General features: G+C 34.5%; 1 protein-coding gene across 3 annotated transcripts in view; it reads right to left on the bottom strand.

Moving 5' to 3' along the window:
• cstpp1 (centriolar satellite-associated tubulin polyglutamylase complex regulator 1) overlaps positions 1-10919 on the bottom strand; it is a 54527-nt gene extending 43608 nt beyond the window's left edge. For all 3 annotated transcript variants that reach the window (XM_088611215.1, XM_088611214.1, XM_088611216.1), the window contains exons 1-2: positions 10731-10919; positions 4168-4270 (exon numbers count right to left, since the gene is read on the bottom strand). In XM_088611215.1, the coding sequence (XP_088467341.1) occupies positions 4168-4270; positions 10731-10773 (146 nt within the window). In that variant the 5' untranslated portion in view covers positions 10774-10919. The remainder of the gene's footprint in view (positions 1-4167; positions 4271-10730) is intronic.
• Between the last annotated feature and the right edge of the window lie 5942 nt (positions 10920-16861).

The following is a 16861-nucleotide window of genomic DNA, read 5'->3' as shown; positions in this document are numbered from 1 at the left end:
TTTTAACCACCTGGCTGGTGGTTTTACTTTGGTACTAAATATTGCCAGAAAAAATGAAAAAAAAAAAAAACCCACTAGAAAATTACATGCTACTATATCCACCAACTTAAAATGTTATATGCAGCAGTGTGGAGTAGTGATTAGGGGCTATGAACTCAACAAAATAATTGTTGTTTCAAGTCCCAGATAGGACACTGTTCTTGCGCCCTTGAGCAACGTACATCTAACAAATGCCCTGTTGTATGAACGCATACTTTCAAGTTATCATTGAGAATAAGAATCTGTTCTCAATTGACTTAGCCAATTAATAAGTGTATTAAGAAAAATGAATTGGATGCCTGTGCTGTGATGAAGAGTGAAATATAAACTAAAAAGAACAAAACTAATATTGTTGGAAATAACTGCATTCATCTTATTACTTTTGTGTCATATGTGCATGTATTTTATATTTGCTTTAAAGCATTGGTTATACTGCTGGACATGGAGTGTCAACTACTGTCAAGTCTACCAATGATTTTCTTGATGGCACATTCATCCTTTATTATATTATTATTATTATATTTTTATTATAGTTTTACACTATTCTGTTTTGGATTACATGCATAGATCCACTGGTATACCATAAGTGACTAAGCTTTTGCAGTAGCCTATTACACTCATCTAAAAATAGACATTATAGAGGCTGACAACAAAATGGCATTGTGAGAAGTGAGCACACGGGGACATCATTTAAAATGACAATACCAGTGCTGGTCCTTTTATTTGTATGTCAAATGACTGACAGCTCCATCATTTAAATTAGGGTGAGGGTGAGAGATATACAGCTCAGATTCACCCTCTACAACAGCTCAAAACGAAATGCTAATCTTGACACAAACTGTTTCCCACCCTAAAATATGGATTTATTTGTGAATTCGAGACTTCTGAAATTGCATTATGCAATTTATAAAGAGACAGAATTCAGAAATATCAGTATAAAGGAAAGGTCACAAAGAGTGAAGGAATATCTTACTCATATAATCAAGAAATGTAATTTGGACTTCTTCTGTTACAGATAGAAGGGCGTACTACCGTGGTTGCTAGAGGTGTCTGTGGGCTGGACAGAAACATATTTCCATCATCTGCATCGTATTTTTGAGCATTTAAAATAAACTTTTGGTGATAAATTAATTATTGTATCACAACTTGACTGCATTGTTTGTATGTCAAAGAATGCTGAAAACATTTTAATCTGAGGTTGATAATTTAGTGGGTCAGGTTTGTATAGGTACATGACCATACCAGCAGGAATCAATCAAATTATTTCACTGCAGGCTTCTTCCCACAGCTCTCAAAACATATAACTACAGGACAATTTTAGTACTGTCAAACAATGTTATTATTAGGTGTTGCTGGAAATCTCAAAGGGAAAAAAAAACAGGTAAAAACAGGAGAGGGAAATAAAATGACAGACATTCCATCAACTCCACCTGTGCAACTATGCTTCTGGTCCTGAAAAAGGATGTAACTCTTATAAATGTGTCTATGCAGCATTAAACTATACACAGGAGAGGTAATTATATATTGTTCCAGAACTCTGTAGTTAGCATAATGGTAATTTCTAAAAGATATTTACATTGCTTCAGTCTCAGATTATTTAAAGGTAAGGTATCATGATTTTGATAGCTATCCTGGATGAAACTCTGAAAAGTAGTAGACGTAGAAGACCTAACTGAACAGAATCCTATTCTTCTGGATAAAGGCTGCAAACACAATATTGACTTTGTTCAATCACATTCTTTTGTGTCAGTTAAGTGTACATCTGGAATTCTTGGAAGCCAATTAAATACTACATTGTGTGCTATCATTACAGAAGAAGTAGAACATTTCAACTTTATAGTAAAGTTGCCACTTCTTATGAATTTGATACCCTACTTTTAAACGTACAGTAGCAGAGCCTAGAATTTTAGCTCTAAAAGAACAAGAATTAGGAACATGCATATAGAAGTAAAGCTGTCTTAATAGAATAAATAACTATTAAATATATACAATAACTACTGAAATCATTTTCTGAACACCCCACTTAAAGCAGAGATAGTAGGGACTCCCCTCACCCACCACCAGCCAAACTGTGCCAATATGCTCACCACACATCAGCTATCAGTGGGGAAAAGAACAGAGTAATGAAGCCAATTTGTAGATGGGGATTATTAGGAGGAAAGGGTAAAGGACAGGTAATTGGTGAGGGACAAGGGGAAATCTGGCCAGGATACTGGAATTAACACCCATATATGCATTATAAATCATTTAAAAGACTGCATATAAATTATAAAAATCATATAAAGTAACCATCACATTAATCTCAGATCACTATTTCTGTTTCATATCTATAAGGTGCTGTTTTTCATCACCTGAGATGGAATTGAAGGCTTTCAGTAGGTTCCTGCTTAAACTTTATATTATGGGTGACTGAGGCTGAGGTTCAAGTAAAACCAAAAACACGTTGCCAGGTTACAGCCAAAACCAATCATCAGATAAACAATAATGCAGTGATGATCTGCACCTCAACTTTCTGAATTAAAAGGATTCTGTTGAGATCCATATAGACATGCCAATTTAGACCTTCACTTCAAAGGGCTTATGTATTGTCACTTGGCCGTGATGAACACACAGGAATGTTCTATAAATAAAAAGAAAAATGATAAGATACACTGTAGTTCTTTTAACTTCACTAGCAGAATTGTCCTTCAGTGTTCTAAAAAAGAACATTATAGGTATCTAGGCACATGTATTGATATTTTTTTATTAAACATATTTTGAGTGGTAAAAGACTTTAAGTAAAAAAGTATTTTCCATTTGACTAGTATTTCTTACTAAATCTGAAAAATAAGAAAAGTACTATGACTAAGAATAATAAGTCTCTGTGTTTCTTGAACATTTTAAATCTTAGATTAATTTTAAATGTAAACATAGGCTGGAGACTACAGGCAGGTTGTTTTGAAAAGCACTGTTCATTTTATTATCTCCTCCACAGACATAAACATTTTATGACCCACCAAATCCCATGTCCTTATGGTTTTACAGTTGACTGACCATAGAAACCCAAGGAGGCTGAAGCCACATCACATTCAAGGTAGCTCATTAATGAGCCTCTTTCATTTCCTTCCAGCAAGCTGATCTACCAAAAACTCTCTCCACTGAGAATATGAATAGTTTAATAACAGACAGACGGTTACACATTGCACATCTCACCACAATGCCTGTTTACCTGACTAGTGAAAACATGAACATCAATTTTCTAACACTTTCTATATCCAGAAAACCGCAAACTGTTCAGCATGATTCTTGCTATATTATTTATCTTATTCTTTCATCATATTTTTAGACCCCGTGGAGCCAAATAGCTCTAATACTACAAAGTAAAACAATGCTTTTTAATTACTGTTTTGATTTACTGTTTTTTTTTCCATGTGATTTAATTCCAGGATAAGACAAAACATCTTAACCATTTTAATGAACACATTATCTTGTTAGAAAAGACAGAGTGATTCACTATAATAAATATACGTGTTAATAAGCCACCTGGCCTAAAACATACTTAGCATGCTGTATACGTTTATTTATACATCATCCTGTCTTTTGCAGAATCAGAAATAGATCTGAGGCAGTTTTCAAATTAATATGTTGAGATCCTATTCTCAAACACACAAGGGATGCATTCATTTCAAAGGGAACAAGCTTTGCACTTTCTTGAAATCCTACCATTTGACCCAATATAAAAAAAGAAAGCTTCCAAACCGGCTTAGCCCAAAGCACAAGAAACACTAAAGAAACTGCAGCAAATTTTAAAGGGACAGTAAGCACCATTTACTCAAGAGTCTACGAAATGTTATGTGAGTGGTCTTCATTCTTTTTCAATCCCTTTGGTTTACTGTTTGTGCTCTTCAAGAAAGATCTATCTACCTTAATTAATTGTTGTTCTTTCCCACTTAATTACTCAATTGCTAACAGCACCTATTTAGAAAGATCAGCCCATTTCAAAATTCCCACCCTTTTACCTTTTTTTGGCATGACACTGAGAGCTAAAAGCTAAGAGAAGAACTTTTATAATTGGTTATTAATTAATTAACTCTTAATATCGGTCAAATATATGCAAAACAAGATGATGCCCTTCATGATCAGACTTACTACTCTGCAAAATATCTGACAATTCCAAATTGGATATACTCTTCTTTGTGCTCCAGCAGCTGGTTTGCAGAATCTTCAAGGTAAAAGAGAACATTCTTCTGAGCTGAAAGACACAAACACATTAGTGTTTTTGGTATCATGCATGCAAAAAGAAAAGAACAAAAAACAGCAGCAACAAAGGAATCGCTATGGGTATTTAATTGCAAGCTCATTCTTCCAGGACAATATCTTTCATGAAACACTCTTCATGGTTTGTTCATTCTGTGGTGAAATGAATAATTGAATAATTACCAGAAAGAAAAGAATTGAAAGTCTGTACTGTAAAATGCCAAATATCTTATTAATAAATGTAATGTAATCAATGAGGATTCAGCAATAACTTGTACTGAACAACAATTCGCAGCTCTTTGTGTTCAACAAAGGAATATCCCGCCTTTCCAAATACATCACAGATAGTAATAGGTTTGATATGCTATTTTGATCTAGAGGCAATCTAGAACAAGGAAACTTTAAATACAAGTTATGCCTATAAAATGTATGTTAGGTTGACGAAAATTGATTTAATGTTTACAACACTGAAACAATGTTGTCACAAGACTGAAAATCTACAGTCAGTCATGGGTGAAAGCAAAATACACCTGCATCCCTGAGGGCATGGCTTAACAATGACAGTTTATACTTAAACAGGCTTTTACAGGTAATGCATAACACACAAAAATAATGTGTATAATTACATACAGCATCTATATCGAGAGAGTTGTACTAAAACTGTGCACACATGCTGTTACCTTGCAGCTATGAAATGACCATATCATAGTAATACTACTTGTTTGGATTAATTCTCTGCAGAAACCTTTCTGTTCAACATAAAGGTGGTGAACAATATTACGCCAGGACTGCTAAAAATAGTGGAAGAACACAAACCTTCACATTGTCTTTTTTTTCAATAAACATGATGTGAATCATTTTTAACTGAAAAACGGTACCTAATCATAAGTAGTGCAAACAGATGGAAGATGAAATACTATTAAACATGCCAGAGGTATGAAAATAAACAAAAATATTTACTGTTTTTTAAGTTTTTTCCAAGATCAACCAATTATGAAAACAATGTTACCTTTGGATTCCAAGATAAAAAGATAAAACTGACTTGTTAAAAATGTATTAATCCTTTTCAGTCTATAGACGTGGTTACTTCTCCTATTTTAAGCAAGACAATGTATGTTTAAAGACCACACACAACCACGTATCCAAAGCTCATACCTCTAAATCAACATATAAAACTGTACAAATATTGGTGTCTCCAGGTTAAAAAGACCACATCTGGTCTTTTCTCCTTTCCCTTACAGTTTTGATATATTCTGCACAAAAGCCTCTCACATTACAAGCTTTAAGCTACAATAACAAAGGGTCCTAACATTCATAAATAATCCACAGTATAGTGTTGCTTCCTGTCCATTAACCCACTTTGCTGAAGCTGTATTGCGGGTTTGTTTGGTTAAGAACATGTAGTGGGAGTGAGGAAGATCCCGATGTTCTATTTTGTACGTTCCTTCAATGTTTCATTCTATTTTTTTAACATGAGTAAGCAAACATTATCTTGACCTGACCTGGTGTACGGAAGGGACACGGGCCCATTTGTCTTCACATTTTGCTCTGCCCCGCAGGCTGATAAACTTTAGCAATAATCATCCACGAGCTGAACTTTCACTGGAACTAGTAGTGCATTTAACTTGCAGTAATATGACCTCTTTTGATTTAACATGTGTGGAGAAGACGCTTTTAAGTTCTGTCACCAGAGAGGCAATGAACTACATAACTCCAGGGTGGAGACAAAGTAATTATGTTGGTAGGTATGATGCCTACGGTGCTGTATTTCCATGTGAAATGTTGTATCTAAACAATATAAGGAAAATGAAATTAAATTACAATACAATTTTAAAAGTATAAATAAAAGTTGGCTTCACATAACCAATGATAACAATGATACAGTCAGAATTCATATATTACTCCTCAAAATGTTATGATAATACTGACAATAAGCTGTACAACTCCCAGGTCTTCCTTGGGGCCAGACACAAATGTTAGCAATCCAGGAAGATAACTGCAAAAACACAGTGTTTCTTATTTCCCTGGTGGACAAACTGTGGGTATACTGCCTACTAAATGGCAAATATATTCAATGATAAATCAGTCTACTCTTTTAATAATTTTGTTCTATTAGACTGCTAAGTACACACAGAGGTTTTCACTTATTTTATATTTGTGTGTAAAAAATAAAAATAAGAAAAAAATAAGTGGGGGTGGTTCCTTCTCCAAGGGGCAAAGAGAAAACTCTCTGCTGTACTGCAAACCAGTCAATCTGAGAAGACAACTACAGTAAAAACAAATACAAAGTTTGTTCAATAACCATACACAGTAAAAGAAATAACTTCAGAAATCTTTTCAGAAGGGTCAAAACATTGTTGTATGAAAGATGCAAAACAGCACTTGATGCTACAGTAACAAGAGTTAAGGATCAGGTTAAAGCTGAGCTACTGATTCAATAAATCTTTCCACACTTAGCTTAGGGGTGAAATGTTTGATACTTTCCAATTGTGCTGTTGGCAGACAGTAGGAAAGTTGTCTGTCCATAAGTAGATGCAGAATACATTTACCACTCGCAGAAATCATCCTTCAGTGCTACACAGAGAGCACACGTCTGTTGATTTTTGCCTAATATTTTAATTACTGTAATAACATCATATACAGTGCATCACATCATTCCTTAAAACATTAATAACCTATTAAAAAAATGGACTTGAAGTCACCATAATTCATTTGATATCTTCACAGATTGTCCTTTCCATAGGTATTTACGTACCAGAGCACGAGTTTAAACAGATACTAAAAATACATTTTCAACTTTTTTCTCAGCTACCTTAAAAGGATTTGATTCTAAGTGTTTGGCAGCAGATGCTATAGCCTTAAGGGTTTTGTGTTTTATAAGCTTTTACCTTTTTATAAAACTGGCAAGAGAAAACTTAATCCCTTCCCTTGAGGGCGTAGTAAGGGCAAACAGTTGTTTGATAGTGAGAAAGCAATCAGTCACTTTGAAAGAGATCAGGTTGAATAACTGGACAATACACTGACTCTCACCTACTGTATGTAGAGATGTCACAAAACAAAACCTTGCATAGCATATATATTGTAATGGATATATACATTTATATATAACTTGATAGACTCTTATAATACACTCGTAATAAGGCAAAGGAACAGGGTTTGATCCCTGTCTAGCCATCATGGTGAGTCACAGCACATAAGATCACTGAGGTAACCTTCAGGAATCCTCAAGTATGATCATGTTTAGTCATTTATTTATACACAAAGGTCACATTTAATTACAACTGCATAGTTAGTGTTTTGTACATCCTTCTCTGACTGGGAATACACTGACTGACTTCTGCGACATGACTTTTAGTCATACTGTACCTCCACAGTTTTCTGAATTATTTAAATTCTAACCAAAAATATTTAATTATATTGAGGTGTGGACATTTAGATGGTCAATTTGGATGTATGCTTTTGATCAATGTCATGCTGGAAGGTCTATTTTCAGCCAAGGTTTATTTTGCAGAAAAAAACAGGAGTCTGACTATAATGTCCAGGTAAATATTGGAGTTCATGATTCTACCTATCTTAACAGGGGCTCCAGGATCCAGAGATGCAAAAACAACCCCAAAATATAGTAAACCATCCACCATATTTCACAATGGGCATGCGTGTTTTCTCATTATGAAATTAACCTTAGTATGCTTTTATCTGACCATAATACTGGTTCCAGTTATCATTCAGATGTATGTTAGGAAATTCAACCTGTCTCTTTTTGTGGTTCCTGTCTGTAGTCTCCAGAATGCTCTCCGACTTTAACCATGAAGATGCATTCCTTAGTGAATATCTTCTCTGTGTTACCTCCTTTTATACCCCAAAAAAACAGGAACCCTTCAAAGGCCTCTCTTATACAGTTCTAGGGGGATCTGTTGCACTTCCAGAGAGCTGAATGTTATTGGAGATTTGGTTTTGTTGGCTTTTATTTAAAGAAACACTTAGAGGTGTGAATTAATGTAACCCTTGAGCTTTCTGGAATTCAGTTTTTTATGACAGATATGCTATTATTACTACAGTAAAACATTTTTAGAACTTTTTTTAGGCAAGACACATTATCCAATCTGAAACACAATATGTTGTATGATATTTTTTGTTACTATTTCATAAAGGGTATGAATAAATCGCTGCACACGTGAAGTATGCTACCAATGTCATTTGCTGATAATAGGATATGTCTTATTGAATTTCGGTTTTTCAAGTTCTCCAGCCTAACTTGATAGACCCTAAGACCCAGTGACATTTTTTGCAATTTCAAGAAGATTTCAGTGTATTAATGTGCACTAGAAGCATTTCATTTATTTTGTGTTTAAAGTATCCTGGATTCAAGTCAAATTACAAAACACTAAAATCTATATGTGAACTGAAATTAATATCAGCATTTCATTAATAAATGTAACTATTAACTTCCAAATTCTTTTTTTTTTACTTACAAGATATTTAGAGCTTCATAAACATGGTTTTACAAACATTCGTTTTAGTCAATTAAATGTAAAAGTTGCTTATGATAAAATTATCCTTTTATAAGAGGCACACCAAGTAGGAATTTAAATTTGAAAGGTGAGAAGTTCAAAAACTTTTTCTTTACTTCACCATCTTATTTTTTTATCTTATTTGAAAATTTGAAGGTATAGTATTATGATTCCATCCATCCATTTTCTAACTTCTTCTTTTAATTCAGGTCACGGAGAAGCCGAAACCTATTCTGGCAAGCAACAGGCACAAGACAGGGTACAACTTGGACAGGACGCCAGTCCATCATAGGGCAAGTATTCTATTCCAAAAAAGCTAAACTAATCCATTATATTGTTTTATGATAACACAATTAAAATGTAAGTGAAACACCCTGTCTTGGAAGAGATGTGGCCCCAAGAGACTGAGAGACAGGTTAAGCCAGGACCCCGTAGTGTCTCTTGTGGAGGGTCCCATTTGATAATATTGGAGAAAGCCAATTCTAATAAAGATGATTCTCAACTGGGAAAAGAAAATAGGATTCCAATACCTGGCAGCGTTCTGGGGTTCTCTGGTTAGTCAAGATGCACGCCTCGTTTGTAAACATTGTAACTTGTATGTTGAATGTTTATGTTGTGTTGCTTACTGTGCATATTGCATTATTAATAAATGTTTGTTTTAAAAAAAGTGAAACACAGTGCAAAAGAAATTAAGATTCAAACTCTAAAAATTCCAAACCATCGAAAACATGTAACTTTTATGAAGTTATTCTATTAATACTCATGCAAAACTACTGAACGTTATATATATTTTTGGCAGCTTGCATAAAGATTATAATTGCTTGAGGCATTTTATATTTTTTTAGCAAGCATTCAAATATGCAGCTTTCAGATGAACAATGAATCTAGTCTTTGGGACTGTGATGTAGCCAGATCATGAGATGCAAATAAAGCTGAAAATGCAGATCTTAAATTTTAATACAAAAGGTGCCTCTAAATGGCTTTCCATCTGTCAGTGAGAATGCGCAATGTTTTTTTTAAACAGAATATTTCATAATATATCTGCATAGTTGTATGTTTGAATTCATTAATGACATGCTCTACGATTGAAAAGTGTGTGATATAGCAACCAGTACCATTACAGGAATTGTTAATTGCAAAACAATAAAAGGTAATTATTAATTTAGCTAGGTGTAGTGTTATCATTATTATCATCACTACTATACTGCTGTTGCTATTACTATTATGAATCCTTAGTGCTGTAATTATTATTGCTTAAATAGTAACAGAATCATTAATATAACCTGGTGTCCTGGATAATCTTTACTCTGATCTAATGTTCCCTCTTAATTCTTGATTAATTCTTAATTCACTCTTGTTATGCAGTGGGGCAGAATGACTGCTGCATATCACTCAAGTGGGGCAAGTAGGGGAGTATGTGGGTTGCCTCCTATAGGTGAAGCACTTGGGGCTTCTTTTGGGATAAAATATGCTATATTAACGTAAGGAATTATAACTCTTATTGGTATGCTCATCTTTTTTATAGGATACCAGGATGGAAGTCTTTCCAGTCTTTGTCCTGTGGATAGTCCCAGTTCTGCAGGTTTTGTAGGCAACCATTACATTGTTATTTTCTAAAGACTAAAGACCTGCTTAATTGTGATCAAATGCACTGAGCAGGCAACTTTAGAGATCATCTGGAACTCAATTCTTCATACTCTTCTGCCCTCTAGGACCAGAGTAACAAAAAATGGAACAAGCTTCAAATACAAATTACACGACGTAGACAGATCTTAAAAATGACCTTAAGAACAAATTGCTGATTAAGGAAAAATGTATAGGTTAATGCAGAAAAAAGCCTGTTATTGTTGCAATATTAACACATCTCGAATTATTACTACAATTCTACGTACAATTTAATATTAGCAGACAAGACCAACAATGTAAGAAACAATTATTGCATACCCAAATATTCATCAACGGTAAGGCTGAAGCGGTCGGGATTCATTTTAATCTCTCATGCAGCAGACAATTATTGATGTATTTAATATTAATAAGGTCATCTATTCAGACCAGAAATGCATCAATCACATTCAGCTGTGACTCGTTCGTTTCCATAACACCAGCTTAAGCAGCACTTGGTGTTTCACATAAATGAACCCCCGGATAAACAACAGCCTCTCAGAAAGGTTCCTGGATTCATAGTGTGCGATAAAACACTGTAAACTACAAAATTCCAGTTTCTATAGTTTAATAGAAAATCTTCATGGAAGCCCTGTTTTTCTGAATCCATGTGCAACCAATCCTTTGCATTTTTTAAAATCTTTTTGATACATGAGTATTCTATTATTTGATACAAACGGTGTATTCATAATAAATATTTTCAGAATGTTTTATTTCACTAGTTCAAAGAAAGATTTCACGAAATATTTATAATTTGAGAAAAGTACCTTTCAAACGATAGTCTATAGCGTGTTACAATGGTTTTACTTCAAACTAAATGTACTCTGTTATAATTACTTCGTTGCTATAATTTTAAAATTAATAGAAAAGCGAATGTTGAGTAAACGGGTTCATTGTTTAGTGAAGGACAATTCTGAAATCTTGCGACTTTTAAAGAATAAATCTCTTTCAAAGTAAGACTGAAATTATAATGTCTGATTAAAACAGTACAGTACACAACATTTTAAAAAAACTTTAAAAATATGATGAATACAAAATCTCGCTGACCTAATTCAGATTTTGTTTTAAAAGATTACAAAAGTCATGGGACTCTCAACAGGAAAAAAACTGACAATTCAGTTGAAACTGAGTTGATGGGCTATTTCATTCTCTATACAAAAATGAAGACCAAAAAATCTAGAAGTAGGCTTTTCTACCCCCAAAATAAGTGAAACGTTATGTAGATAGTGGTGGTTATTAAAAAAAAATTAGCAAGTCAATTCTCACAGTCAATTGTTCTGACTCTCAGTGGTTCTCTGCCCCTGGGATTTGTCAAATTGGATCTATAAAGTGAAGGTGCCTAATTAACAATGTGTCACATTTATTTATTTTCTCCATTTTCCTTTAAAGCTCCTAAGGTGGCATTTTTGAGCCCGCTATGCTCAAACACCTGTGACTTACATTATATTCTATGTAAGAGGCATTATTTAAACAGCAGCTATTGCAACAGAATAAGCATTGGATTATCAAGTGTAATATTTCTTTAACCATCAGGGAGACTAGACTTCACTCCTCCATTCCTTGGCGGAAGCAAGGCTAAATGAAAAGTAAACTTTGAGCAAATCTGAATATGCCTCAGACATGTTAAAGACATTAAGGGTAATGAAAGTATCATTATTTGAATGAAAACAATTATTTACCATCAGCAGCCTGCGAATTTGAAAGGAAATTGAATAAGAAGGCTAAAGTACTTCCAGATTCCCTTGGCCCTGCTCTAAATCATTTTGATCTGCATGACTGCCCAGGGATTCATTTGAGTGTTTTACATAGACAGGCTCTGTCTTTGACTGGAACTGGAAAGCAGAGCAGTTCAGTTTTTTTAAGAAAGAATTGCATGTGGACATGATATCACTGGCAATTTCAAAGGTCCAGCATCAGTACTCATGAAATGAGTATGATCGTCACTCTCTTATTCAAAGCAGAATATCACACATTTGGAGATTCATTTCTAGATTCAAATATGTGCCTCTTTTTTTTCCACCCCAGACTGTAGTAAACCAGGCAGCCATTGATAATCATATTACATAGTACTGTAATTACAGAATGCTGTTGTCGAAAGATAGTGTTTGTGTTACATGTTGGATACGGTACTGTACAAAAGTACGATGCAGGCCCAAAGGTTTATTGATCTACTTTGCCATGTTGACACCTAATTGGTATCCATTTAAACTGAATTAACGACATATGAACATAAATGACTGCAACAGTTATTAAATAAAACAGAGGGACAGAAGGACACCAATACAGTGTCATAGTTTCACAAGACCATTGTTCAAAGAAGGTTACAAATTCAAATTCAATTAGCTTTATTGTCATTATAGATTAATTACTGTGTTGCCAAAGCAATAACAATTCTGCCACTAATTACCACTAGAGGCCATTAAAGGATTGAATTATTTGTAAATAGACACATTGGGTTAATTAGTAAATTCATTACATTATTGTCGTAGGGTTCAGAAGTCACATTCTCACTGTAATTAGGGGAATGTGTGTATATAAATGGCCTCATTGTGTTATTAAGTGTTTACTAGCACATTGAGGGGGATTGCTGTGTAGTTTTTTTGTTTGCAAATGTTAAAAAATTCTGTTATAAAACTCCATGTGTTGACCAATATTGTCGATTAGATCCCTTGTGCTGCCTATTTAGAGGTAGGGTCAGAATTTTAGCATTTAAGAGACTCTCTCTGTTCCTCAGACTGTGATGGGAGATAGCATACTGTGCTCCCAACTCTGTTGAGTTTCCTGCCCCTCTTCCCCCACTAGGACTGGAAGCTGTTCTGATTCTGAAAGATGAGGGATTAAGGTCGTTATTTTAAGGAAGAATGTTTGTCTAATTTCTATTCTTGTAGTGCAGGAGAAAGTGTATCTCTGTGTCTGCTTCTCCCTGGTGCCAGTGAGAGCACAGATTGTCCTCTCTGGGTAGCCAGGACTACCCACTCACTGGCTGAAATAGTAGGAACCCCAGCTGAATAACATGTTGGCCTCAGCAAATAGCAAGAACAACATGAACAGGATGTGGCATGTATTCTTTAAAGTTTTGAAATATTTGCTGCCCATTCCCATCTTATTCTTCGAACCTTCTGACAATGTTTAGATAAGGGTGGTAGTGCGCCGGATTAAAATGTATGTTCCATTGCTTCCACCAGTTCTCAGTAGGATTAAGATCTGGGGATGCAGATCTAAGGATTTTGCTGGCTGGAGAAGGTGATGGGGTTTGTCTTATGCTCGTTAAACCAATGACAAGTGTCTACCACTCAGAACGCCTAATAATTTCACTGGGGGTGCCTAATATAAACCCTTCTCTTTCAATTGTTCAGTTTTGTGTTCTGACAACAACAATAATTGTGAAAAATGCACTCCAGACACCAATCGTTTGCAAAGAAGGATTCCAAATACAAACTGCTGAATGCCTTCCACTGATTTATGAGCTTTTTGTTTCATTTAACCACAATGAACTGGATCCTCTACCCTGCAGCATTTTAAAAGGAATGTCTAAATTAGGAATTATTTTGTCGCTGTTTAAAAGGATCTTTAAAAACAATACAGCAGCATTAGAGGGGTATCTTGAATGCTTAATTCCCGTTACTAGTGTGAGTTTCACAGCAAGTTTTTATCTGAAATTTGGCACTTTAGAGTACTACATTAAAATAGTGAAAAATTGGTCAGACATTTAATTGCAAGACGCAAAGCACAATCTCAGATCACCATAACTTTAGTCATTTGTAAGAATAGGACATTCACCCCAACATTTGTATGTTTTTAAAAGAGATATAGAGATATGGTTGACTATGATCAAATAAAGGGTTTTAATTTTCTGCATAATACAAATGTTTTGGGTTCATAACTCTGCTCTTGTGGTTGTAATAATAACACGTTACTCCAAAGATGGCGCCAGACAGTTACCAAGTTCAAAACAGTCCTGCCTAGCTTATAATCACTAGATTGTACAACTCTGTACAACATTCAAAAATAATAATTCTGTGTGTGAAACTAGAATCAAACAAGTGGTTGTACACTAATTATACTTTCATTCTGGAAAACATGGACACAATTTGCGAGTTTATTCCTCTGTCTGCTTATTGGTGTATTGTTGGAGACAACACAACAACAGGGTGTCCCTGACAATAATTGCTCGGCATAACTCATGAATAGATCTCCAAGATTAAAAGATCAAAAGATTTTGGAAGCACTGAAAGAGAGATAGATTTAAACAAAAAAGCAGAGCTTACTCTTTCTGTTGTTTAACTGGAACATATTCTAAGTATTTATTTTGAAACCCAAGTGAGGAGGCAATTCACTTTCATAATTACTGTCACCTAAACAGTTTCAATTCCGGTTTCCCAGCCAAAGGAATGAAGCATGAAATGGAATTTCTTGACATCAGCTTAGACAGCTGTATATGTATCATTACCTCACAATAATAGGAATTAGGCCAAAGCACCTATTTGTTCTGGGAAGAAGTTATAAAATTGTTTTCCTAGTTTAAAATGAAAACCAAAGCGACTATTGGCAAAACAGAGGCTTACTTGAGCTAATGAAAAATATCTATAAATGTACCAAAGTGACAATGCAAACCCCTGATGTCTCCCCAGACCCCAGAGGAATAGATTCTCCTTAATTAATTACGCACAAAGAATTAAGTTTTATGGGGGTAGTAATGGGCATATTTATGGATATATAAGGAAATGAATAAGGAAAAGACCTCAACACTAAACAGAATTTTGTGTGAATGATAAGCAGAATTTTTCAATTTAATTGTACTCCTTTCTGGGAACACAAATAGTAAATCGCAGACTTGCGTCGACAGGACAGAAAATTCCCTTTTCCCATATAAATGAAAGATAGAAAATGAAAAAAGACAATATCTTCATCTGTTTAACAGGTGTCAGAAATCACCTGATGACTTGGTTTTATTTCAAGAGTCTGATTAATCCGTGTTTAAAAGAGATATAAAGCTGCTTTGCTTTTTTTATGTCTTTTTGAAGTTACCACATAAAGCAAAAGAGAAACTATTTCATGTATTCACCAGAAATATACATACAAATATCTTCAAAGTGACTGAATTGCATTATGAATGTACAGTGCACATTTTGGTTTTATTTGTTTTGTTTTTTTGTCTCTTTTAGAATCACTCCATCAATCTCATCCTGACAAGACACAGGGGGTTGTTTGGATGGCACACAAGAAGTTTAACCATTTTTAAAATGCGAAAGAAAGGAAAACATAAAAAACAACACATTTATTGGACATAATTAACACCATTTCTCCAGGAAAAAAACTGCTGTCATTGTTCATTACTCATGTGATTTATGCAAGTATTTTTTTACTACTGTGCATCTTTGTATTAGTCTGTAGCAAAACACAGAGTAATGGAATAGAAATGAAAAACAAGAAGGATCCAGTATCATCAGCTGTGTTTGGATTTACTATGAAGCCTTCTGGGAAACTTTGTGATTGTGATATATTCTATAAACAAGAAAAGGTAAATTGTGGTTAGAAGAAAAAAACAACAACCATTTTTTCTTTGTATAGGTTTCCTCAGAAAATTGAAATACAGTATATTATAAGGACGCCAGTCAGTCACTCATACTGTAGTTCAATTGAAGAGTACTGATTTTAAAATTAAGGTGTGTGCTCCATCTGGTATCCATGATACTTTTATTTGGCCTTGTTTGACTGCACAAACCAGATAAGTAGGTGGTGATCTTTTTTTTTTTTGTTCTAGGCTTTTTGGAGCCTAGGTCTCCTACGTTCAGAGCGTCTCCTTGCGTGCTTAGAGTTTGTATTGTAAATCATGTGGGCTGATGCAGTTAAGTATCTTCAAAACACTGTGTATCAGGAAATAACAAATGGTGAGACATCCTGCTGCCTTAACAGGAGAAAAAAAATCCAATACAAAGAAACAAGTGGGAACTGTTAAAAGGACATTCCCAGCAAATTTAATGAAAGAACACAGAAAAACACAGAAAATGTTCTGTGGCGTGAAAGAGCTAACTCACTATGGGCTATGCATGTGTATTTTCTTTGGGTATTGCCACCTCTGTGTTTGATGGACATTGAACTGAACGCTCCAGTATATTCAAGTAAAAGAAAAATCCCATTTATGTAATTAAAAAAAGTATTTAAATCCATTACTTTTTTCGACTGATTTTTACCACCTGTATAGAGATACAACAGGGTACACTTTCAGTGAGGTGTCTGTGGTACGGATGGATTGAGACTGAGGTTTGCTAAAATCCGTAGACTTCTGCTTTTGCCTGTTTCAGATAAATTAGTTATGTACAGTGGATTTATGTTACTCCAACATGTTTTTCTTAAGAAAAAATACTCACTAGTTCTCTTGTCTGTAATAATGACATAAAACTGTGGGGGGT

Source organism: Lepisosteus platostomus, chromosome 18, assembly GCF_059453375.1.
Source record: "Lepisosteus platostomus isolate fLepPlt1 chromosome 18, fLepPlt1.hap1, whole genome shotgun sequence".
Classification (NCBI taxonomy): Eukaryota; Metazoa; Chordata; class Actinopteri; order Semionotiformes; family Lepisosteidae; genus Lepisosteus; species Lepisosteus platostomus.
This window is presented reverse-complemented; position numbering and strand designations above follow the sequence as displayed.